The 25,976-nt window shown below is 56.2% G+C and overlaps 1 protein-coding gene and 1 long non-coding RNA gene across 5 annotated transcripts in view; both read left to right on the top strand.

Annotated features, from left to right (window-relative positions):
* LOC144931783 (uncharacterized) overlaps window positions 1-14,097 on the top strand; it is a 68,964-nt gene extending 54,867 nt beyond the window's left edge. Inside the window, exons 2-4 of the long non-coding RNA XR_013636594.1 lie at window positions 6,087-6,132; window positions 9,203-9,239; window positions 13,966-14,097. This is a non-coding gene — a long non-coding RNA (uncharacterized LOC144931783). The remainder of the gene's footprint in view (window positions 1-6,086; window positions 6,133-9,202; window positions 9,240-13,965) is intronic.
* Window positions 14,098-14,112: 15 nt separating this feature from the next.
* LOC144931782 (myelin transcription factor 1-like) overlaps window positions 14,113-25,976 on the top strand; it is a 36,598-nt gene continuing 24,734 nt past the window's right edge. For 3 of the 4 annotated variants that reach the window (XM_078856075.1, XM_078856073.1, XM_078856076.1), the window contains exons 1-5: window positions 14,113-14,447; window positions 17,880-17,984; window positions 18,657-18,908; window positions 20,830-20,957; window positions 21,998-23,273. In XM_078856075.1, coding sequence (XP_078712201.1) covers window positions 18,662-18,908; window positions 20,830-20,957; window positions 21,998-23,273 — 1,651 coding nt within the window. In that variant the 5' untranslated portion in view covers window positions 14,113-14,447; window positions 17,880-17,984; window positions 18,657-18,661. The remainder of the gene's footprint in view (window positions 14,448-17,879; window positions 17,985-18,656; window positions 18,909-20,829; window positions 20,958-21,997; window positions 23,274-25,976) is intronic. The other variant, XM_078856074.1, reaches the window with a different exon arrangement.

Genomic DNA, 25,976 nt, shown 5'->3' with positions numbered 1-25,976 from the left:
CTCCCCCTCCTCCTACTCCCCCCTCCTCCTACTTCCCCTCCTCCTACTCCCCCCTCCTCCTACTCCCCCTCCTCCTACTCCTCCTACTCCCCCTCCTCCTACTCCCCCTACTCCCCCTCCTCCTACTCCCCCTCCTCCTACTCCTCATACTCCCCCCTCCTCCTACTCCCCCTACTCCCCCTCCTCCTACTCCCCCTCCTCCTACTCCCCCCTCCCCCCCTACTCCCCCCTCCTCCTACTCCCCCTACTCCCCCCTACTCCCCCTCCCCCTACTCCTCCTACTCCCCCTCCTCCTACTCCCCCTACTCCCCCTCCTCCTACTCCCCCTCCTCCTACTCCCCCTCCTCCTACTCCCCCCTCCTCCTACTCCCCCCTCCTCCTACTCCTCCCTCCTCCTCCTCCTACTCCCCCTCCTCCTACTCCCCCTCCTCCTACTTCCCCTCCTCATACTCCCCCTCCTCCTACTCCCCCCTCCTCCCCCTACTCCCCCCTCCCCCTACTCCCCCTACTCCCCCTCCCCCTACTCCTCATACTCCCCCTACTCCCCCTCCCCCTACTCCCCCTACTCCCCCTCCTACTCCCCCTACTCCCCCTCCTCCCCCTCCTCCTACTCCTCCTACTCCCCCTCCTACTCCCCCTCCCCCTACTCCCCCTACTCCCCCTCCCCCTACTCCTCATACTCCCCCTACTCCCCCTCCTCCTACTCCCCCTCCCCCTACTCCCCCTACTCCCCCTCCTCCCCCTCCTCCTACTCCTCCTACTCCCCCTCCTACTCCCCCCTCCTCCTACTCCCCCTCCTCCTCCTCATACTCCCCCTCCTCCTACTCCCCCTCCTCCTACTTCCCCTCCTCATACTCCCCCTCCTCCTACTCCCCCTCCTCCTACTCCCCCTACTTCCCCTCCTCCTACTCCCCCTCCTCCTACTCCCCCTCCCCCTACTCCCCCCTCCTACTCCCCCTACTCCCCCTCCTCCCCCTCCTCCTACTCCTCCTACTCCCCCTCCTACTCCCCCTCCTCCTACTCCCCCTACTCCTCATACTCCCCCTACCCCTCCTACCCCTCCTCCTATTCCTCCTCCTCAAACTCCTCCTCCTCCGCTTTCCCCTACTCCCCCTCCTATTCCTCCTCCTCCTGCTCCTCCAACTTCTACTCCGACTTTTCCTCCCCCTACACCTCCCCCTCCTCCTCCTCCTCAGCATGCTCCTCCCGCCGGGGAGAGAAACTGATTCGCCGTAGATTTGGGTTCCAGTCCTGGTTTCTGGTTCCCAGGTTCTCTAATAATTTCGAACCAGTTTGGACCGGTTGAACCAGTTTAACTTGACACGTGAGTTTAACTTTAAATGCAGGTTTAACTTGGCACGTAGGTTTAACTTTACTCGTGGGTGACACGTGGGTTTAACTCAACACGTGCGTTTAACTCAACACGTGGCTTTACCTCAACACGTGGGTTTAACTTGACACGTGATTTTGACTTACCACGTGATTTTAACTTAACACGTGGGTCTAACTTGACACGTGGGTCTAACTTGACACGAGGGCTTTCACGGCCTGTATTACGATTCATAACAAAACAACTCAACGCGTTCGTCAATAACACTGTCCAGTGTACCAGTGACTTATACAGGAACCTATCGATCCAGTGTACCAGTGACTTATACAGGAACCTATCGACTCACGTAGAGACCCATAGACTCGCGTAGAGACCCATAGACTTGCCTAGATGTATTTGTGGTTAACCAGTGCGCTCGAGTGGAGTGGGTTGATAGCCTGAACCCGGTCACCAACGACTGCGAACAAAGCAATCCGCTATGAATGTTCGTTTCTCGCGCGGTGTGGCTCAGATCCAGCCGGGACATTTGAAAGAGTCCGCGTTTGATTTACGTCCAATTAACCCCCCCCCCCCCAACCCCGGGGTGCGCTCACAAGTACGGACACTCAGCACACGCGTCGTCAATAACAACACCGCGTTGACTTAAAATGAAACAAATAAAACATTATGCGTGACAGTTCGGGCAATGGATGGCTTTCACATTGATGTAGAAGGGTCATTGCCCGAAACGTCGCCCGCTATGTGTTCTTTCCTTTAAGGCCACACACAGTAGTGTTGTTATTGACGAGTGTGCTGAGTTGTTGTTGCTGATGTTGGCTGTGCCTATGCACCGCTGTCAACGCTGCAGCAGCAGCACCACCAAAAAAAATGCATCCAATTTAATGAGCGATGCAAGGCCGACACTTCCCTGCCCTTTGCGCGACGAGAGAGAAATGAGAGAGAGAGAGACAAAGAGAGAGACAAAGAGATAGCAAGGGCCACTCCCGGGCGCCAGGCGGTGGCAGGGATGGTGGCTACGCTGCTGCTGCTGCTGCACGAGGCTGCCTGTACCCCAGCGCGCTGTGTGGAGGCCGCGGCAGCAGCAGCAGGGAGGGTTGGTGGATCACCGCACAGATGTTGCTGTAGAACTCCCTTCCTACCACGTGGGTGGGCGTCGAGGAGGATCCGTACCCTGGCTCGCCCATGAGAAGGCGGGAACAACAAAGTGTGGACTAATCGCCAAATGTTTCCATCTGTACGGTGACAGAGTGGTGCTCCGGTTTGCTCCCACGTGAATAACACTCATCTCCATTATCAACTGCCGGAACAGATCTTCAAAGAAAAAAACAATGCGGCAGGCCCATCCTCATGAAAGAGCCCTGCGTGGCTCTCCAGAATACATGAATACGATTTCCAGTGAAACCGTTCCAGTAAAATGATGCGAGTCGCTAGTATCGGCGTTCGCGTGGCAAGGGACGCGAGATCGCATCGCGCCGCTCGCCCGGCATGCACCTAAATAACCCCGCGGGGAGCAGCACGGGGGGGGGGGGGGGGTAAGGAGGAGGAGGGGGGGACGAACGACGTTGTGTGGGGTCGCGCACGCCGGCTCGGCCGCACGGCACACTCGCTCGCTCGCCGCGAGATAATTTGCAATATAAAGTCGCATCGACCTTAATGCTGCTCAGCACTCGGGGCCAGGTTCGATAATCTGTAAAAAGTCCTTGCTGGCCGCTCCGCTGCTATTGAGCCCCCCCCACCTCCTCCTCCTCCGAGAGTAACAAATAAATCAATATCGACTCGGCGAGCAGGTGAGAAGGCGTCTTGTCTATCGCACGCGATAGCCCAGGAGGGAGGGAGGCGCGGTGCTTAGCGGGACCTAATTGCCTCTTTGGAGTAAATGTTGGGGATCCGTGAGATGAGAGAGGGAGGGATCACGACGCGGATTGGAATATGGGGAAGGGGGGAGGTGAAGGAGGGGTGGGGTGGAGGGGTGGGAGGGAGGGGCGGGGTGGGAGGGAGGGAGGGGCGGGGTGGGAGGGGCGGGGTGGGAGGGGCGGGGAGGGAGGGAGGGAGATGGTCTGTGAACTCTAATTATAAGCAGGTGCGTCTTTGTGTGCTGCGGGATTGTTAATTGCAGCGCTCTGCGCGGCGCTGCAAGCGTGAGTCAAATGAATGCACTTCCAGTGCCTCCTCCTCGTCCTGTGCCGGCCTCGCTGGCGGTGTTTATTAATATGCAGAGCGAAAGCAATCACAGCCTTTGGCTAGAATTGCTTTCAGACTCAGCTCTGTAATTTGTTTTTTTCAGTTTTATATATTTATCCTCTCTGCCTCTCTGCCTCTCTCCCGCCAACCCACCCATCTCTCTCTCTCTCTCTGCCGCTCTCCACCCCACCCATCTCTCTCTCTCTGTTGCTCTCCCCTCGCTTTCCCCACCACCACCACCACTGCCCGTCCCTCCCTCCCTCCCTTAACGCTCGCTCACTCACTCCGTGACTCCCGCGCGCGGCTCGCTCGCTCGCTCGCTCTCTCATCCTCCCACACTCTGTTTGCAGAAAATGAGTTTGGGGCTGGACTGTTAACGTTGAGTGGGTGGAATCGATGGAAGACAGTGGCGGTCGCGATCTGACTCGGGATGTGTGTGTGTGTGCGCATGGCTGTGTGTGTGTGCGCATGTCTGTGTGTGTGTGCATGTCTTTGCGTGTGTACATGTGCTCTCTAACAACACTTGCCTCAGAGTTTGATTCCTGCCCACGACCACCAACACCCGTGACGATTCTCTCTAGGCCGACTCAGTCTCAAATGAGTACCTGGTGCGGTGTGAAAACATCGCCACTGGGGAGACAAAGGCGGCCGGGTGGAGGCCACTCTCCCCCTCGTGTGCCATGCCGGCCTTCATAGGGGTTCGCTAACAACACTTGCCCCAAGACTCTGTTAAGGCTACATTGGGGATCTTTGTATTTGTGTGTGCGCTTCGGCACACGGTTGCAGACACACACACTTGCACATATCAGCTCAAGAACACAGGTGCACAAACATACACACACGTGAACACATGCACAGGTGCACAAACACAGACACGCGCATATGTGAACACACACGCGCGCACATGCACTTACGCACACACACCTGAACTCACATGCACCGAGGTTCACATGCACACACACACAGATGCGAGCACGCCCCACATGAACTCACATACAGACACAAAGACGCAGATCCCCCGTATCGCCTTCGATAGACAGTTGGGGCAAAGGCTGTTAGCGAGAAGGCAAATTATTCGTTTGGGAATATCGACCGAAATCATCGCCACCCCCCATCCCCACGCTGCTAAAACCTCCTAAAAAACAAGTCATAGTCGTATTAATAATAATCATAATAGAGTACTGCGTTTTAATTCATCGTCTGGTTGTTCAGCGATAGGGCACTTCGATAGGGGTTCATCCAGCAGTGGATTAACCATGGCTAACTACACGTGGGTAATCATTAGTTTTACGTGACGATCACACGTGGCGGACAGATCCGCTGTCGTGTGACCTCGTCCCTGAGTCTCCGTCGGCTCCCTCCAGCGGTCCAATCAGGAACTGCGATTGTGTCACAAGAACGAATCTTCCCACAATGCAATTTGCCAGCAACGATTTTATAAACGTTACAATTTAATATAACTTCGTTTATTTAGCAGCTGTATGATTTTTGTTGGGGTTTTGTCTGCTACCCATTAGCTACCAACAGTCTCAATATTCATACGTCTATCTAAAAACTGCTAATCACAAAAGAAGCATGAAATGTAATTGTCATCAGCCGGCCCCATTGTGTAAAGGGCAGTCTCCATCTCCTGTCTCCCCGCTGTCCAATTTGCGTGCAATAAAGTTGGGTCATTGCCTGAAACGTCACCTATTATTAATGTAGCTATTTTAAAGGCCACGCCACTGTGGCGTTATTGACGAACACTTATATTGCTCGGTCGAGACGCGACACATGTGGTTGTGCGAGTCGTAATTCCACTCCTCACGTGGGCATCCATCGCCCATTCTCTCTCCTCCCCTCGCCCTTCCACCACTCCCCGTCCCTCGCCTACCGTTCCGTGATCCCTAAGTACCCCTCGATCGCGGTCACTCATTCCTCAATCCATGAAGCAACGACAGCATTCCATTCGGTGTCACCGTTTTGTAAGCTCCGTCAAGCGCCTTCAGTGTGCCCCACGCCGGCGAGACGTCATATGCCCTGCCTGGTATGCAAGGAGGTCGTGGGTTCGATCCCGAACTCGTCCCTGACGCCCGTGTATTTGGAGGTTGCGTGCTCTCCCCGTGGTGGCGTGCATTTTTATCCGAGTCTTCCGGTCTTTTCCCCTCCACATTCAGAAAGATGCGCTTTGAGTGTTTGACTGTCATACATCTCCACGTCACGATGAGCCATTTCGTTGAGCTGTCATTTGTGGACAGGTCGCTTCTGAAAAAGAGCTACGTAGCTCAGTCGGTCTTGCTTGTCAGTTGACCGTGAAAGCGCTCCATTAGATTGGTGCTCATCTCCAGTTTCCAGTCCTGCAGAGCCACTTGTTGGAAATTCCACGTTCCTATGGCAGGACGAGAGAGATGAGGGGGGCTGTGCTAATTAGCGCCGTGATGGGACGGCGACCACGGCGGGGGGCGGTGGTAAGGCGAGGGAGGGGGGCGGGGGGCGCACTCTGGGAGCAGCTGCGTGGGGTGGTGGCGCGTAGGTAGCGCTCCTCATGCTCTCTCTCTCTCTGTCTCTCTCTCTCTCTGTCTCTCTCTCTGCGCAGATGGAAACAGATGGGGAGATGAAGAGACTTCGAACCCGCTCCAAAGGTACCGCTCGCCGCTCTCCTCTTCCCCCTCCCACCCCTCTCCAACTCCCACCCCTCTCCAACCCCCACCCCCTCCGCTCCCTCTTCCCCACCCCCTCTCCCACTGCCACACCCTCCCTACCCCACCCCCCTTCTCCGCACGTCCCCTCCCCTCCTCAGCCTCTCGCTCCTCCTGCCCCTCCCCTCCTGTCTCTCCCCCTTTCCCCCACTCCCTTCCCTCTTCCTCCCCCCCCCGCCTCTCTCTGCATCACGAGAGGCGCAATTGCCGGTGATTTGCGTGCCGTGTGTACTGCCAGGATGCGAGGGGTGTTCGTGTGGGAGCGGCGGCGGCGTATTTGTGTGGGGAGCGGCGGTGGAGCGATTAACTCGCCGCGCTACGAACCGGGCTACCCGAGTTCGATTCCGGCTCACGGCCAACACCAGGGGCGATTATCTGGACCGGTCCTGGGCCTCCCCTAAGTCAACTCATTCTCAAATGAGTGCCGGGCGTGGTGCTGGCCAGGTGCTCGTGAAGGGAAATTGCATGAACATAGAAACAACCTTTGTAGCCGTGGTTCCAAAAGCACAAGATAAGTAGCAAAAAGGGAGGGAGGAGGAATGACCTGGCCAAGATGTCGGGGATGAAGCGAGGGTGGTGATGATGATGATGATGAGAGGGGAAGGGAAGAGAGAGAGGAGAGAAGGAGCGAGCAGCAGGGAGCTGTGCGAACGAAGAAGAGCGGCGTCTATTTTCACAGTGGGCGGGGTTCAGAGTGGGGGTGGCCACACGGAAGTCACGTGCCTTACGGGAGGCTTGACCGGATCTTACACTCTCAATACATTCAAAATACAATTTTCTCTCAATACATTCAAAATACAATTTTCTCTCAATACATTCAAAATACAATACAATTTTGAATGTATAAAATTATTCAATATGATTCATGCAAATTAAATATACGTTCTATACGGTTATAATACCATTTACTTATCCAGGAGAGACCGGGTCTCAAGATTCCTTTCCAGGAGGGTCATGCTGCGTTGAGATGTAGCATGGCTGTATATGGGAGGAGAGCGGAGGACCCTGAGGAAGCCCGCCATGCATGCGAGATGGCATCACTCAAAGCTCTACACGGATTTGTTCAATCTCGTGGCCACCGAGCAGCACAGCAGCCACCGCTTTCGCCACCACTCCTACCTCCACCGTCACCATCTCCACCGCCACCACCGATCCTCAGTTAAAACGTAGAGAAACGTTAAACTGCCGCGCCCTGAGATAGAATCGAACCGACGGCCTCTAGCATGTGTGGGTGACCACGACACAGCTGTAGCGGCAGCTGCCTCCGTCTCTCAGTTAAACACAATTTAAACGCCTCGTGGTTGCTGCTCGAGACATTCCTAGATGTGCGGCTCATCGCTTATTGACCCTTGATTTGAGCGGGGGGTTAGGCCACACACAGGATTAATCTGACCACATTTTGTGTCGTAAAAACCCTCCGCCACCCGACGCAGCCAATACAATGAAATCGCGTGCCGTGCAAGCGTTTATCGACTCGCCACGTTACTATCCCTGCGTTCGTTCCACTCACCGGGTGACTTGGAGAGCAACTGTTCAGATTTAGCGATAACCTCTCACTCACCCAGTCACCTACTCACCCAGTCACTCACCCAGTCACTCACTCACCCACCCAGTCACTCACTCACCCAGTCACTCACCCACTCACTCACCCACTCACTCACTCACCCAGTCACCCACTCACTCACTCACCCAGTCACCCAGTCACCCACTCACCCACCCAGTCACTCACGCAGTCACCCACTCACTCACGCAGTCACCCACTCACTCACCCAGTCACCCACCCAGTCACTCCCCCACCCAGTCACTCACTCACCCAGTCACTCACCCAGTCACTCACCCAGTCACCCACTCACCCACCCAGTCACTCACTCACCCACCCAGTCACCCACTCACCCATCCAGTCACTCACTTACGCAGTCACCCAGTCACCCACTCACTCGCCAATTCACATGCACACTCAGAGCCAGAGTTGGCAGTGATCCGATAACGCAACGGGTTGCTTGAAACTGTGTCAAGCAACTGCAGGGCTAGATGATATTGTATGCTCAATGAAGAAGGGCCATTACTTCTAAGGCCGCACACATAGAGGCGTTATTGACGAATGTGTTGAGATTTATTCTTCAGTAATAATTCACGGGATCACCTCCATACAACAGTCGATTACCCATTGGACAAGCTTCATTGAGCTTTCATAAAAAGCGGTAGGCATATGGAGGGATGATGGTTCTGTGAGTAACGAAGTCCGGGTTTAATTCATGGCTGTGGTCTCAACAATGTTAGGAGGCATAGCGCAACGCACGGCACGGGCTAGAGAAGAGGTGGAGCTGAGTGGACTTGCCGATGACTGGTAGCAGCGGTGTCAAGATCGGCCTCTGTGGAGGAGGCTCGTGAAGGACGCTGCTACTGGGGAGTTGGAGGCAGTCGCCCTCCAGCAACAACGGAAAGCAGAGGAGCGACGCTCACAACAACGAGCGGAGTGACTGGCGGATAAAACGACTCGAGTTGGCACAGTGGGGAGCACAGTTGGTTCATCTGCCAGTTATCCCAGACAATCAACCCAATGCACATGGGTCTGTTCTGTCACCTCCAGACAGCGGGCCTTCGACACTTCACGTGGCCTCAAAGTGCACATAGCATGGCACAAGCGCTGTGGTGACGTCACCGCCACTTAATGGTGAACGGCGGCGGCTGTTGTTGTTGTTGTTGGTATCTGCCCCTGCACGTCCGACGAGATGTCTTAACTCCGTCACGACTTGTCTCCATCTCTCTCCCTGTCTCGCTCTGCTTCGCTCTCTCCATCTCCCTGTCTCTCTCCCTCCCTCTCTCCATCTCCCTGTCTCTCTCCCTCCCTCTCTCCATCTCCCTGTCTCTCTCCCTCCCTCTCTCCATCTCCCTGTCTCTCTCCCTCCCTCTCTCCATCTCCCTGTCTCTCTCCCTCCCTCTCTCCATCTCCCTGTCTCTCTCCCTCCCTCTCTCTGTCCCTCTGTCTCGGTGTCTCTGTCTCTCATTACAGCAGCAGCAATGGAGGCATCGGCACACGAGCTGCTCAGGTAACTACGACGGGGGGCAGGGGGGCGGGGGGGAGGGGGCGGGGCGTGGGGGGGGGGTAATTTTGGGGGAGGGGCTCGGATCAACCCGGGGGGGTGGGGTGCAAACATCGTCAGCGCTGGCATTCCCCTATCCCGTCAGCACCCGCAACACCTTTCATTCAAACTCGACATCACCACCGGCAGCCGAGGTCTATCGACTGCTGGACGAGGGATGGCGGTTCCTCTGGCTGTGGGGGTGGTCTCGGGGGTGACGCGCGCAAGCTCAGCAGGAGGTGCGACGCCTGGTGGCTCCGCCAGTGATCGCTGCTGAGGCGGCACAAACGAATGGCGAGCCCCGTTGTGACGACTGTGTGAGGCGACGCCGATGCAGACATTTCGCCTGTGCACATATCTGTCCCTGCGCATAGAACATCCGTACGACGCATATCACTGGAATCAACTTCCCCTGTACGTGAAGCAGCCCCCCTCCTGCACCTCCTTTCGTTCCTCTCTCAAAGCCTCTCCTCTCTCCATCTCCCATTCCCTTCCTTTCCCCTCCCCGTCGCCCCTCCACTCCACGCTGTCCCTCCCCGATAGTCCAGTCGTGTCCCCACGTGCCCTCTGTTATGGTCACTCGTTCGTCGGCCCTTGCACTGCCCCTGTCGTCTAAATCACTCGCTTGTTGTTAACGCTTTTAAAATATACAAAATAGCTCGGTCAATTCAGCAGCGTGGGTTCACGCGAGACCTGAACTCTGCTGATGAGACAATAAACGTAGAGACCGGTCCAGAGGTGCTGCTGCTTGTGCTGAACCACCAGTGCTGCTGGAATTATGCACTCTCAGACGTAAGGCCGCGTAGCTCCTGATGGGATGTGCAAAATATAAATGTATATTTTGCATGTGGAGGGACAGATATGGGAAGGTGGCGAATGATTGCGGAGATGTTTCGCTGCCGAGTCAGCTCGTTGCGGTGTCGCCTGTCATTTGGAGATGTCAGCGTCACAGATGCTAGGATACAGCCATCGTCATCATCATCATCATCACTATTTTATTTTATTGACCAGGTAAATCCCACGGAGCTGAATAGCTCTTTTCCAGAAGCCACTTGGCCACAAATTATAGCCAAATACTCTGAACGCGTGATGTTCATTCTAAACGTGGAGGAAAAACTTGATGACACAACATCCACGTGACCGCGGGGAGAACACGACAACTCCAAATTCCGTATACAGCAGGCGCCAGGGTCGGGATCGAACCCACGCGCTCCTCCTGCATAACCAGGCGAGGGAGATCACATCTCTCCACCGCAGTGCCCCATTATCAGCAGCAGCCATGGTCAATCCACTGCTGGATGAAGGCATCTCCCAGAGGCTGTCACCTCTCACGATCCTGCGATGCGTCAGGGCAGCCCCAGGCACACGAGGCGACGTGAGCTGCTGGCCGCAGGGTCGCACTGCGATTGGCAGGATCGTACCACGTGGTCGCACGCAAATACATTCTGAGCCCAATGCAATGCGCAGAGCAATAGCTTCTAATTTGACTGTTTAATGTAAATACGTCTATTCGAGCAAGAGTGATGCCTTTGTCACTTTTTAAATGGGAGTTGGATGTAACTCAATAGCCACTATTAGTGGAATTATTCAGACACTAATTTAAAAACTGGTAATCAAAATACATTCTTAATGAAAATACATGCTTAACATTTAATTCTCAACAGCTCGCTCTACTGGCCTCTTTCTTTACGTGCCATGACGAAGGGCCCATTGCCCGAAACGTCGCCTATGACATCTTTATTTTAAAGCCACACACTCAGTGTCGTTGTTATCGACATGAAACGTGCCGATGTTGCTGTTGTTGTCGTTGATTGTGCACCACGAATAACGCAGCAGCAGCGGCAACAACAATCACCAAAATAATATCTTTGACATTTGACATGTTCTGAATCGGCCTTTTACTCTGCAACGTAAGGGCGGGGCTTGGGCTCACGAATCGTTGGATCCTCATTAAATCTGCATTTAATCAACAGAACGAATTGAAAGGAATATCGTCGTTACACGCGCGCGCTGCCTTTAACACGTGGAGCCAACGCAACTCTCGCGCCGCGAACTTCCCACCCTGCACGGGAAATTGATCTGCGGTGGGGGAGGAGGGGGCCACGGGGGGAGCGGTGGGGGCCAGGGGGAGAGCTGGGGGCACGGGGGGGGGGCGCGGGGGAGGGGTGGGGGCATGGGGGGGGCATGGGGGGCGAGGGAGGGGGTATCTCTCCCGTCTCTCTCTCTCGTTTTTCCTGTGGCATTTTTTGCTTTTTGCGGACGTCAGGTTAATGGCGTTCACCTTGAAACGTCCTCAGCGGGCTGCCACATTCTGACGGCTTCATCTCTCTCGGCATCATCCCGCATTGGTGAACCCATTCTGACAGCAATCTACCCCTCTGCCCTGCTTTGCATAATTTATTTTTTCATTCCCCCCCCCCACGCAAATCTGCATATTTCATGTAAATTGGACTTGAAGTCACACAACAGAAGGGCAAACGGGGTCATTTATTTTAGAGAGAAAAAAGAGAGAGAAGAAGAATGATTCTCTCTCTGTGGTTCTCTCTCTCGCGCTCTCCCTCCCTCTCTCTCTCTAACCCCGCGCGTAAAGAGGAGAGGATAATGTAAGTGCTCTCTCGCTCTCTGTCGCTCTCTGTCGCTCTCTCTCGCTCTCTGTCGCTCTCTCTCGCTCTCTCTCGCTCTCTGTCGCTCTCTGTCGCTCTCTCTCGCTCTCTCGTTCTCTCGTTCTCTCTCTCGTTCTCTATTTCTCGTCCATGTCGCGAGTCGCGAGCCTGCGCTGAGAGCTCCGTTTTCTTTCACTGGGGCTCATCCTGTTGTTGTTGTTGTTGTTTATAATCCGACCGCTTGATCGCGGAATGTTGACATCCGAGTCCATTTCAAAAACGTACAAATCCTGAGCGCGTGGGATATGCTACCGGCACACACAGATAAAGACAAAGATCCCTTCCCCGCCGTGTAGCCCATACACGGTGTTGGGGCAAGTGATGTAATGAGCATCACGAATTAAAGACCGGAACGGCACACGAAGTGGACGAGTGGGGTGGCCAGGACCAAACCCGGCCGCCTTTGTCTCTAAGGTGCTGATATTTACGCACCGCACCAGCTGTTCAATTTTAAGGCTGAGTTGACTTAGCGGAGGCCCAGGACCGGTTGACATATTCGTCACTGGTGATGATTGTTGTGAGCGGGATCGAACTCGGGCGGTTGCCTTCGCAACACAGTGCGCTAACCACTGCGCCACCGCTCCCCCCGAGACACACGGATCCAACGACATCATCAATCGCCGTTTTCCACTAAGTGTCGGAGACGTCACCACAAGGCTTGTGCCAGGCTAGGTGTAGACACGCGTATAATTTAAGTCATTCGTAATATATCGATTGCAGCTTCTCTCTCTCCGGTGAGAAGAGAGAGTCTGCCCCCCCCCAACTCGTCACAGCTGTGAGTGAGATTGCCTCGGGAGCGCATTGCCGCCCCCTCGTCACGGCGACTGACACCAGCGTCGAGGGACGAATCGGCGAGCCCCAAATCCAAGGCCCCCTCGCTCCTTGCGCGTTCATCGGCTCGGATGGGTCGCGCTCGTGCTGCGTGGCGCGCCGGTGCGCCTGTGTACGTGTGCGTGTGTGAGCTCTGCCGTGTGTGTGCGTGTGTGTGTACGTGTGTGTGCGTGTATGGACTGTGCCGTGTGTGCGTGTGTATGCGTGTGTTTGCTGGGGAGCAATAGTGCAGTTGTTCGCTCGCTGCGCTACGATCCCGGCCACCGACTTCGATTCCCGCTCACGGTCAAGACGAGTGATAATTACGTGAACCAATCTTTGGCCTCCACGAGGTCGACAAACCTTAAATGAGTACTTGGTGCGGTGTGTGGACATCGCCATTGGGGAGACAAAGGCGGCCGGAGCGTGGTGGTGGCCACCCACCGCCTCGTGTGCCGTGCAGGCCTTCATAGGTGCTCGCTAACAGCACTTGCTCCTATAGTCCACTAAGGCTACACGGGGGATCTTTGTCTTTGTGTGTGTTGAGAGCGTGCCACCGGGCTGGCGTGCGCGTGCGTTGCACGTCGGGCCCGCGCGCCTCCCACATTGCGTGTGGGTCCGGCACCTCAGACGCACACCGCGCTCGCGTTAATTAGGCCATCAATTACACCACTCTGTTCATTCATGCTTGGGGGTTTTTTTCTTCCCTTTAACTATTCCAGTGAAGCGCCTCCACCAGCACCAGCGTGCGCTCCTAATTGCCACTCTTTTGCTGCATCATTTGCTGCCACGCGTCTCTGTTGCGCGCTTGCGCGCGGAGCGGTGGCGCAGCGGTTAGCGCGCCACGCGCCGAACCGGTCGAACCGTGTTGGATTCCCGCTCATGGCCATCGCGAGCGAAGGGTTTATGCCGGAAGCACACTCAACACACTCCTCAACAGCACTGTGTGTATGTATGTATGTGACACTAACTAAATATATATGTATATAAATATATAAATGTACTCGCCGATGTTTCGGGCAATGGCCCTTATTCATAGCACATCACCACCCGACACGATTTTGTGACATTTACAAACGTTTTATTTCAATACGTAAAATGTTTGGAGGAACGGTGAGGTTCAAAGGACGCGTGTGGCCTGATCATTAATTCCAACGACACGGATCACAAACTTGTGATTGTAACTTTGTAGTAAACGTGTGCCCCCCCCCACCCACTAGCTCCTACAGCTGTCCCCTCTCCAAGAAGCGCAAGTCCAGTGCGAGTGAGGACCCCCCGTGCGCGAAGCGGAGGGGAGGCGCCGGCGGCGGCGGCGAGTCGGGCAGCAGAGCGGCGCCACGGGGGGGCTCGGACGGGGGTGGCGGGGAGGAGGAGGGGGGCGGTGGTGGTGAGGAGGCGGAGGGCGGCGGCGGTGGTGGTGAGCGGGAGGGCGACGCGGATGCCGTGGGGTGCAGCCCCGAGGACGCGTACGGGTCGAGCGAGGACACGGGGGAGGCGGTGGCGGGGAGCGAGGGTCCGGCGGCGGCGGCGGAGCGCGGTGACACCGAGGGACGAGAGGAGGGATTCTACTCGGAGGAGGAGGATGAGGCAGCGGAGGAGCAGCAGGCGGGGCGGAGGAGAGAAGCGGCCCAGAGGAAGGGGAAAGAGGCCGGGCTCAGAGACCGGGAACAGCAGCAGCAGGAGGAGAAGCCGTGCACGGGAGGTAAACTCGCTCACTCCATCCACCACCTCCACCACCTCCTCGCTCACTCCATCCACCACCTCCACCACCTCCTCGCTCACTCCCACCACCACCACCACCACCACCTCCTCGCTCACCACCACCACCACCACCTCCTCGCTCACTCCCACCACCACCACCGCCGCTGCTGCTGCCCCGCGTGTGCGCGGCACGCAGCTCGCGGTGATGGCCACTGGACCGGGTTTAGTCGTCGTCACGTGGCCGTCCGCGACAGAGAATTCGTTACCAGCAGCCGCCGCGTTGCCCTCCACGGCAGCGTTGCGTCAATCCGCAACCTTCAGCATCAGGTTCATCATCAGCTGTAGCTGCGTGCACAATTCTAAACACAGGGCTGCTTCCTCATCATCACCCTCATCACAATCATCATTGTCACTATCATCAGTGTCATGACGATCTGTACCGCGTGCAATCTAAAGCGATCATCATTCTCGCCATAGTTCTCGTCACCATCACTTTCACCACCAGCGTCATTCTCAACAATATCATAATATCATGCATATAATTATCAACATTATTGTCATCATAATCACCGTCATCATCATCATGGCTATCTTAATTTACTACCATAATGAGCCAAGAATGTCTGTGTGTCCCGCGCGTGACGTCACTCCACGTCGGCCAGCCCCCCTCATTAATAAGCATGGACGGATGACGTCACTCCACATGGAGTTCCTCCCTCATCAATATTCATAAGCTGATGACGTCACTCATGTGGACCCCACCCGCTCATTAATAATCATGAGCGGTCATCTTCTTGGTTCTTTCGGTAAAGTCACGTAGAAGGGAAGTAATAAAATAATAAAAATAAAACATAATAAAACAATTCTCACGACGTTTCGGCCACAACGCATGCAGCCATCCTCAGGCGAAGAGAAAATCATGAGCGGGTCATTATTTTAGATTGACTATTTAGATTAACTGCAATACACCCGTCCTTGGACGGGCTATCGGCTAGTCTTTTATAAATTGTAATTGATGACACAAGTACTGTATGATTACACGATGTAACACGATTTTTGTTCCTGGGTAGTAAGTGTTATTTTCGAATTGCTTATGCCTCAAAAGTACAGAAAGTGGCTAATATTATTATTCCCCGCAAACTTTGCTTCTGTGACTAGGAATTTATGTGAAGGAATGACACAAATGCACACCACGTGTTCTCATTGAAAATAGGTCCATTTCAAACTATCACTGTCCTGGTCACAAAAGCAAAGTTTGTGGGGAATAATATCAATTTTCTGTACTTTTGAGGCATAATCAATTAGGAAATAACACTTACTACCCAAGAACAAAGAAAAAATTGTTACAAAGTGTTATTATTCTGAGTCATCACATCGAGTCTCCAGATCCTTTTTCAGGAGGATCCTGCCAGGTTTTCGCAGCAGGGAGAGCGATGTTGCTGTTGCTACTGCTGCAGCTGCTGCTGTGTCATCCCAATTGAGTGATTTGCAGGTATTCCCTTCAGCATTAGGGGGCGTTTGGCCAAAACCAGTCACACTGTGTGTGTGGGTGTAGCCCCTACCTACCACCCAGTCGAAACAGCAGCAGCATCACCAAATGATCTGTTCACGTGGAGACGCGTCCCAGATATCGGCTTTGTCGGGTGGATGTACGGCAAGGCCCTCGTTTAACTCGCTAGTTCTGAAAAGTGCCGCGTAAAGCGAAACACGCGTTAACGGGAACCATTGTCCCCATGAATAATGCAACGATACCGTTTGGCGAAATACGACATACGACTACGCACACGCGGTGAGATGGCGGGACAAACAACGGAGGGTACGCCGCCACATTACTGTGTCGGGCGCGCAGTTCAAGAAAGTAGTTCGTCGTCGACCGGCCAGAGACCGCGTTATGACGCGTTACAACGCGGTATAACGCGGTGCGTTCCACGCTGTTCTCATGCGCGTTCTGCGTTATGCGAAAAGTGTTCCTGAATGTAAGAGCCGCGTTGCAGCGAAAACGCGTTGTGTTAAGCGAGGACTTACCGTGTAGCACCTCAAACAGCGTCGCATATGCATGAGGATGATTTCCACTGCCGCTGTGATGCCAGTGAAACCCGTGACACAGAATGACTCGTGCAAACACAACGCGTTGTGTGTGTGTGTACATCACACACACACAAACACAACGCGTTGTGTGTGTGTGTACATCACACACACACAAACACAACGCGTTGTGTGTGTGTGTACATCACACACACACACACAACGCGTTGTGTTTGTGTGTGTACATCACACACACAAACACAACGCGTTGTGTGTGTGTGTACATCACACACACACAAACACAACGCGTTGTGTGTGTGTGTACATCACACACACACAACGCGTTGTGTTTGTGTGTGTACATCACACACACACACACAACGCGTTGTGTTTGTGTGTGTACATCACACACACAAACACAACGCGTTGTGTGTGTGTGTGTGTACATCACACACACACACAACGCGTTGTGTGTGTGTGTGTGTACATCACACACACACACATCACACACACACACACACAACGCGTTGTGTGTGTGTGTGTACATCACACACACAAACACAACGCGTTGTGTGTGTGTGTGTACATCACGCAGCGCGGACGCAATGCGCCACGCGCGTCGGGAAGCAGGGTAATTATGTTCACGCGCGAGCCACCTCTGCTTTGTCGCATGCATTAGTTACCCCTAATTAACTGTGAGCCGCCACGCGGCTGATTGCCAGACCACATGACATGATTGCTGTATGAAAGCAGTTGCATTTATTATTATTATTTATAATGTACTGTATATATATTATGGTATATATATTATGGTGCATGTTGTGTTAGTTCTATGCAATACGCTAATAATTAATTCGAATTATATTATAACGATGATGTGTATGTGTTTGACAATGGGATGCAGCTGTGCCCTGGTGTATTGCGGGACACACATTGAACAACAATACTAGTAGCCACTCACCGCTAAGTGGCGGTCACGTCATCACAGCGCTTGTGCCAGACTAGGTGCACCTTGATGGCGTCGCGTTAAGTGTGGAGATGTCGCTGGCAGGAGGTCACGGGACATACCCAGGTGACATGGGTTGACTGACGGAGATGACTGGCAATGCACCACCTGTGGTCCCACTGTGCCACCTCGCTGCGTTTTATGCGCCCGGCGCTCCGCTCGTTGTTGTGAGCGGAGCGCCGGGCGGAGGCATCGGTGCCTGTCTTCTGTTTACACAGCCCTGCAGAACCAGTGGTGTAAATGGCACGTTCCAATGGCGGGGGCGAGTATATCCATGAGACAACCATTGTTGATCTGTGTGCGAGAGTGTGTGCACATCGGTGGCTGTGCGTCTGTGTGTGTCACTTTGCCCCTGTGTGTGTGTCTGTCTCTCTCTGTGTTGTCTGGGATCCACCTGTCCAGATAAGCAGAATGGGAAGGTCAAGCCGGGTGGTGGAGGGGGCGGTGACGTTCGGGATGATTACGATGACTACCAGGAGCTCGTGGCCAAATCGCTTCTGAATCTGGGTGAGTGACGCAGTGAGCAGATGTCCAGCGGTCACCCAGCACTCATTCACGGGTCTGGGTCCACCACCACCACCTGCTTCTATTGCTGCTGCTGCTGCTGCGTCTGCTGCTGGTGCTGCTGCAGTAACCGGCCATGTTACACATTCTAGTGTGATGCACTTTACATCTACGATGGCGAGAAAAAGAATAATCGCTCTACACCAGCACAAGCCTCTGGTAAGCCACGTGACTCCCGTGTGGCCAGCTCCACTCTGAGCCCCTCCCCTCTCCCCGCCCACTGTGAAAACAGACGCCGCTCCTCCTCCTCCATGCAGCTCCCTCCGTCCTTCTCTCCTCTCACTCTCTCTTCATCATCACCACCCTCTCTTCACCCCCCGACATCTTAGCCCCGTCAGTCCCCGTCCTCCTTCTCTGCCTCCTCGCTCCCCGCTGCTCATCTCGAGCCGTGTCCTCCTCCTCCTCCTCTCTCTCTCCGTCTTGGTGGCGACTTCCATGCCGATCTCCCTCCCCTCTCCCGCTCCTCTCGCGTCTCCCACGAATTGTCCCTTCGACTCTGCTCCCATTGCCCGCGGTGCGTCCGACGGCTACAAAGGCTTCATCGTCGTCGTCGTCATTCTCCTCCAACAAACTGCGACCGCTCCCCTGAGCCCGCGTCCAACCCTTGCCGCGCAGGTGAGATGGTGGAGGCGGCGTCGCGGCTCACAGCTCCACACTCCCCGCGCGCCGACGGCCTCGACGACAGCGGCATCCACCTGCCGGACGCTGAGCGCGACGACGACGAGGAGGAGGATGACGAGGAAGAGGAGGAGGACGCGAAGCGGCGGGCGGCGAGGGAGGATGGAGATGCGAAGGAGGATGCGGCGGAGGGACCCCCGGGGGCTGTGAAGCCCGGGCCCCCGTCGGCAGGCGAGGGTACGTGGCAGGGTGCGTGGCAGGGTGCGTGGCAGGGTACGGGGCGGGGTGGGTGGACGGCCACACGTGGACACGGTGTGCGTGTTGCGGGGGAGCGGTGGCGCAGCGGTTAGCGCCGCACCGTGCTAATGCACGTAGTTGCGTTGAACTTCTTTGGCACCGTGCGCAGCCAACCGCGCTGATCGGAGTGCGCGGTGGGAAGGACAAGAACACTAAACACAAAACGCAGGTCTAAATCAAAAAACAGTTGTCAACCCGGCGACCCAAGTTCTATTGCCGCTCACGACCAACAACAGCGGCGAATATCTGAACCGGTCCTAGGCATCCCCTAGGTCGACTCAGTCTCAAATGAGTACCTGATGCAGTGTGTATAAAACATCGGCACTCGGGAGCGTTGTGCTGGCCACCCACCCTCTCGTGCCGCTCTTCATAGGTGCTCGCTAACAACACTTGCCCCAACAAACCGTTGAGGCTACACGGCACGCAAACAATTATGATGACGCATTTTAAAGAACAGCGTCGTTCACGCGAATTCCGTCTCTCACAGCCGCTGAGTAGGATCCACAGACACGAGCTCGAAGGCTGCAGCCTAACCGTGAGCCGGTGCTACGAACAACAGCTCTGCGGTTCTCTACATATGAAGATGTTTTCAGCCTATTTAGTGAGAGCGTCATTCATACCCGTGGGAGGAAAGCGGTGCAACCGGAGAAAACCCCACCACGCCTTGCGCGAGAGGGCAGCAACACTCTGTCCCATCATACAGAAGGGACAGATGATATCAGTCCATAGTAGTAATAATAATTTTATTTTATAGAGCGTCATTCAGGCAATTGAATCCCACAACGCTGCACATCAATTAAAAAGTCCCTTACACGGGTGATGCAACAAAACCCCTCTAATTAGCAAATAAAAAAAACTAGAAGATGAACAGATAAATAACGAGAGAAAAAATACACGTAACAAGAAAGTGACCATCACAGAGAAGATAAATTTAAGATAAATAAATCCACACTGCCTGCACTGCATGCGACTGTCAGAGCCAGGGTACGGCTCCTCCTCGATGCCCACGGCAAGGGAGCCTCGTCTGTGCGTTGTCCACCAACCCTGGCTGCTGCCTGCACAGTGCTGGAGGATCAGAGGCAGTCACGGACTGCAGCGTGGACACCGCCACTACGCGGTCTGAGACATCTCCCGCGTTGTCCACGAGCCTCAGCAGCAGCAGCAGCAGCAGAGAGGAAGAGCAACCACAGAGGCGGGGGGGGGGGGGGCAAGGGGAGGGGGCAGGGGGGGTCACTGTGAGAGGTGCGAAGTTGGTAATTGGCTGTGTAATTCGTGTTGTTTCAACACGGGCTCACACACTCCGTACGCGATGATAGCTGCACAGCGTGAGATCAGCAGGAGGCAGGGAAACGCACATTCGTACGCACAGAGACAAAGATCCGCCGTGTAGCCTGCAGCAGACGGTTGGGCTAAGTGCGATTAGCGAGCAGCGCCTACGAAGGCAGGGACAGCGCACTGTGAGATGCACAGTGTGGCCAGTGCCACGCCCGGCCACCTTTGTCTCCCCAGTGCAGATGTTTATACACACCGACACCAGGGGAGGCCCATGCCCGGTTCAGGCAATCGTCACTGGTGTTGGCCGTGAGCGGGAATCGAACTCGGGTCGCCAGGATCGTAGCGGCGGCGGTGGTGGTGGCGGTGGTGGCCGCGTAACCTCGAGGTGAACTGCGCCGTGGAGATGTCATCGCCACTCAGTGGCGAGCGGCGGTTTTGTTGATGGTGGTGGTGGTGGCAGCGGTGGTTGAGTGGCGGCGCTGCTGGTGGTGGTAGTGACGGTGGTGGCGGTTGTTGAGGTCGTGGTGGTATTGGTGTTGAGTGGCTGATGGTGGCGGTGTGGAGCGCTCATCGTGTTGTGCCGCGTGTTGTGCCCCAGAGCCCGAGCGGAGTGTGAGGAGGAGGAGGGGGAGGAGCGTGGACCGGGGGGGCGCGGGGCCCCAGCAGGAGGAGCAGGGGGCGGCTGCCCTCGATGAGGCCGAGGCCAACCCGCGATTTCATTCCAAGGTTCCTCACTCATTCACTCATTCACTCATTCATTTGGGGTTCGCCCCGCCCCACCCCCCAGTCATTCCTATGTAAATTTCTTGGCTCCGTTTTTTAAGCGTAAATTAATTTAAACGCTCATTCATTCATTAATCCGTTCACTTATGTGTGTTAAGTAGTCCCACTGTTCTTTAATGCGTTCAGTCATTCAGGAATTCATTCGAGGATTTAAATCGTCAGTTGAATCATTCATTCACACAGCCTCTCGGCGATTCATTTGTCCATTCAGTGGGTTGTTGCTCTCTGTACTAGTGGAGCTGTTTGGCGGTGGTGGTGGCGACGCTGCTGCACGTGGCTGCCTGTAACCCAACACTGCGTGGAGGCAGCAGTGGTGAGGGTTGGTGGATCACTACGATGGCTGTGGAACTCCCTTCCTGCCACGTGGGTGGGCATCGAGAGGGAGCCACACCCTGGCAATGAAGCAGGACCATTGCCCGAAACATCACCTGTTATATATATTTCTAATACAGCCACACGCGCACATTCCATGTCATTGACACGACACGTGTCGAGCAGCAGCGTCGCCAGGTAATTTGGCCCTTTTTCATAATCATATAATAATAATACAACATTGGGGCTTTATTTGTAAGATGTTGTCAGCCGATTACCGATGAGCCGTGTTTATTATTCACGCGGGGAGGAGGAAAGCGGAGCACGCGGAGACAACCCACGCCTTGCGGGAGGGGGTCTCAACACTGTCCCCGTACGAGCAGAAGCAGATGGAGACTAGTCCACTCGCTGTACCGCCTTCTCGTGGGCGAGCCAGGGTACGGCTCTTCCTCGCCGCCCACCCACGTGGTAGGAAGGGAGTCTCACAGCCATCTGAGCGGTGATCCAGCAACCCTCGCCGCTGCCTCGGCACAGCGCTGGGTTCGAGGCAGCGACGTGCGCCGGCAGCAGCGTAGCCACCGCCGCCATCGACCGGCAGACGAGGGCACCTCAACAAGGCGCCCCGGCGTGACCCGCATTGTTTGTTCTGCGCTGCGTGGCCCACGTGCCAGACGCAGGTCTCCATCAAGCAAGAGCGGGACGACTGGGGCCGCCCGGTGCCCGCCCCTGCGGGGCCAGAGGTGGCACAGGGGGGCGGTGGCGGGCAGCAGCAGCAGCAGGAGGAGGAGACGGTGGTCGTGGAGCGTGCGAGATCCCTGGGCCCCGGCGAGCCCTGCATGAGCAGCCTGGAGTGCCTCCGCAGCCAGTGCTACGACCTCGCGCGCAAGCTCAGCGACGACACCACCACCGCCGCGGCGCCCCCCGCGCCCGACGCCGCCGCGGCCGCTGTGGCCGTGGCGCTGGTGGCGGCGGACCACCACCCACTGCGTGCCAACTCCTCCAACTCCGTGTCGCCGCCATCGTCGTCATTGACAACAATAACATCATCGACATCGTCTCCTGCCTCTCCTCCACCCGCCGCTCAACATCACCACCCCCCTCCTCCTGCTGCTGCTCCTCCTCCTCCTCTTCCTCATCCTCCTCCTCCTCCCGCGCACAGCGCCAGCGCTCGGCCAAAGCCCGCGCCGGTGCCGGTGAAGGTGGAGGCGGTGCCCGTAGAGGTGGAGCAGGGTGCCGGCGGCGCTCGCCGCTGCCCGGACATGCTCAACCTCCTGCGGCTGGAGGAACACCTGGGCCCTCCCTACCGGCCCCACGACCGCTCGGGCTGCGCCGCTTCGGCCAGGGCGGCGCCAGCGGGCGGGCACGGTGCCCGGAGGCCGGCGGCGTTCCCCTCGGCGGCGGCGGCGGCGTTCCCCTCGGCGTGCCGCGCGACGACGGCCGCGGGGCCGCCGTCGCACGTGAAGCTGCCGTACGCGGAGCGCACGGACGGCGGCTACATCCTGTCGGAGCGCGCCTACGTGGCGGGGCGGCTGCTGCTGCCCGAGACGGCGTCGCGAGGAGGCTTCTCGTCGGACGAGGAGGAGGAGGAGGAGGACGAGGAGGAGGAGGACAGCTCGTGCGGGTCGCGCGAGGAAGAGGAGGAGGAGGAGGAAGGAGACGAGGAGGATGAGGACCACGACGATGGCTTCGACGTGATGAAGGGCAACATGTCGGTGCTGGAGGCGGCCATCGCCCTGGAGACGGAGCGCGCGCGGTTCATGCGGCGCGGGGCCCTGGCGGGCGAGCTTGCGTGGCGCGCCGAGGCCGAGTTCGGCGGCGGCGGCGGCGGGGCGCGCGTCGGGGTCGGCGCCGGGGGTGGCCACAGTCCCCACGCGCGCGAGCGGAAGCACTTCGTGGTGGAGGCGCACGCGCGGAAGCACTCCGCCTCCTCCTCCTCCTTCCTCAGAGGTGCGCGGGGCGGTGGAGGGGTGGCAGGGGGGTGGCTGGGAGTGCGGGGAGCGGTTGTCGGCACCCGCACTCACAGCTGTGAGTGGAGGAGCTCCGAGGTGGGAGGGGGGGGGCGAGTTCAGTGTCGCTCCTGGCTCCGCCAAACGGGGTTTGGCCATGACTCCTCACAGATGCTAGTGCAGTGGTTGGCGTGCTTCAGCACGGACCCGACCACCCGAACAACAACATCAGCGGCGATGATTATCTGAAACGGTGCTGGGCCTCTGCGAGGTCAACTCAGCCTCAAATGAGTATCTGGTCTGATGTGCAAATATCAGCACTAGAGAGACAAAGGCGGCCGGGAGTGGTGCTGGCCACCCACTCCCTGGTGTGCCATAGGTGATCGTTGACAACACGAACACTGCGAAAGGCTACACGGGGGATATTTGCCTTCGAGGGTGGGTGAGTGGGTAAGTGGGTGAGGGTGGGTGGGTGAGTGGGTGAGGGTGGGTGAGGATGGGTGAGTGGGTGAGGGTGGGTGAGGGTGGTTGAGTGGGTGAGTGGGTGAGGATGGGTGAGTGGATGAGTGGGTGAGGATGGGTGAGTGGGTGAGCGCGTGAGCTTTTCACTTGAGAGGTGCGCGTCAGAGTCCGCGTCGCGAGCTGCTCACGTGACCTCTTTATTAATCAGCTGCGTCGTGTGGAGAAGGGCGCACGACACATCGGCACCGTGCACGTCATCGTGAGTTAGAGCTTGAGCAGAGAGCTGATGTGGGTGGAGGAGGGAGGGGTGGGGAGAGGTGGAGAAAGGAGGCGGTGGGATGAGGAGGAATGGAGAGGCGATGGGAGGAGGAGGAGGAGGAGGGGGCCGTAAGTTCCGTCCCGTGGCGCGTGGCCGCGTGGCCGTGTGGACGCGGCCACGCGGCTGGGCGGGGGTCGTGGGCTCAGCTGGCGGCGGCCGCGAGGTCCCTGGGACTGGCGGCCTCCCCGCTGGGCCCGTGGCGGGCAGCGCGAGGCAGCCGCCCTCGGGGGGGGGGGCGGGGGGGGCGCACAGCCCCGCCGCCCATGACGTCGCGTTTACGATCCGTTTAAGAGGTCCGCGTTATTTATATTTAATTTATATTTTATTTATATTTTTGTTATATTTTATTTTTATTTTATTTATATATTTTTGTTTTTTAAAAATTATTCTTTATTTACGTTAATTTTTTTCATATTTTCACCCCTGACCGTTGCCCTGCCAGCGAAGCATCGCTGGCCAGAGGAGTGCAGCAACCCAGGCGACTAAAAGAACACTGGATGTAAATGACGAGATTGAGATTAACATCAACAATGATGTCGACTCGAACCAGTGCACCGCCACGCCCCAGAGAGAGAGCGAGGACGACTCAGAGAGAGAGGACGACTCAGAGAGAGAGAGGACGACTCAGAGAGAGAGAGAGGACGACTCAGAGAGAGAGGATGATTCAGAGAGAGAGAGAGGACGACTCGGAGAGAGAGAGGACGACTCGGAGAGAGAGAGAGAGAGGACGACTCAGAGAGAGAGAGGACGACTCAGAGAGAGGCGAGCTTTAAGGCAGCAGCAGCAGCCACGTGGTGATGCTGATGAGTTGGCGCTACCAACAGTTTGCCCAAGCTTTGCGGTCTTCTCTATATTAGGCTGTCGTCGGCACGAAACAGCGGACATTAAAGATGCCGTGGCGTCATTTTCCGTCGTGTGCCGGTGTCACGGTCCAATTCGACAAACGTGAAAATAATGACCCCGGCAGCAGCGGCCATCACCGCTCCTGGCAGCTGACTAATGCCCACTACTGGCAGCAGACTGGTCCCGTGAAGAGGAATTGTGACCTCACCGTTCACGAATAGGAATAGCGCCAATGCACCCGTGCACAGGAGTGGCAGCCTTGTCCCATTGGCAGACGGTGGTGGCGACGCTGCTGTGGGCAGGCACTGTGGAGCCAGCACCGAGGGTTGGTGGATCACCGCACTGGTGGCTGTGGAACTCCCTTCCCGTGGGTGGACGTCGAGGAGGAGGCGAACCCTGGCTCGACCGGGAGAAGGCGGTACAGCAAGTGGACTGACCCCCATCTGTGTCCATCTGTACGGGGCTTGGGGGGATAGAGCGTTGCCCCCTCGCGCAAGGCGTAGGTTGTCTCCGCGTGCTCCGGTTTTCCCCTCCCCACGTGATTAATACTCACGACTCGTCGGTAATCGTCTGACAACATCTTACACACAAACACCTCAATGGAGCAGCAGCAGCAGCAGCAGGACCCTCCTGGCAGTGAGTCCTGCGACTCAGCAGCGTGGCTCTCTGGATACATCAGAGCATTGTGCATTCGCTTAACGAATATCAGCCTGCGCTCGTCAATAGGAAAGCAGCCTTACAACTAGACTAGGGAACATACCCCCATGAATATGAACATAATCCTTGCCTCGTGGATGGAAAATTGCCGCTGTTCCTCCTGAATAGGAATTGAAGCCCTTACACATGCATAGGAACAGCAGCCATCCCCCATGAATAGAAATATAATCCTTGCCGTATGAATTCATGGGAAAAGCAGCATTGCCCTCGTGAATGAGAATAGCAGCCGTGCCCATGAACAGGAACATCGGTCCTGGCCTACGAATAGGAGCAGCGACAATTGTCCCCGTGAACATCAATAGCGCTCTTGTATCCACGAATAGGAATATCGGCGCTGCCCCCGTAGCATTCCAGTCGCAGCCT

This window comes from Lampetra fluviatilis, chromosome 4 (assembly GCF_964198595.1).
Source record: "Lampetra fluviatilis chromosome 4, kcLamFluv1.1, whole genome shotgun sequence".
In the NCBI taxonomy this organism is placed as follows: Eukaryota; Metazoa; Chordata; class Hyperoartia; order Petromyzontiformes; family Petromyzontidae; genus Lampetra; species Lampetra fluviatilis.
Note: the sequence above shows the minus strand (reverse complement) of the source record. Positions and strands in the feature narration are given on the sequence as shown.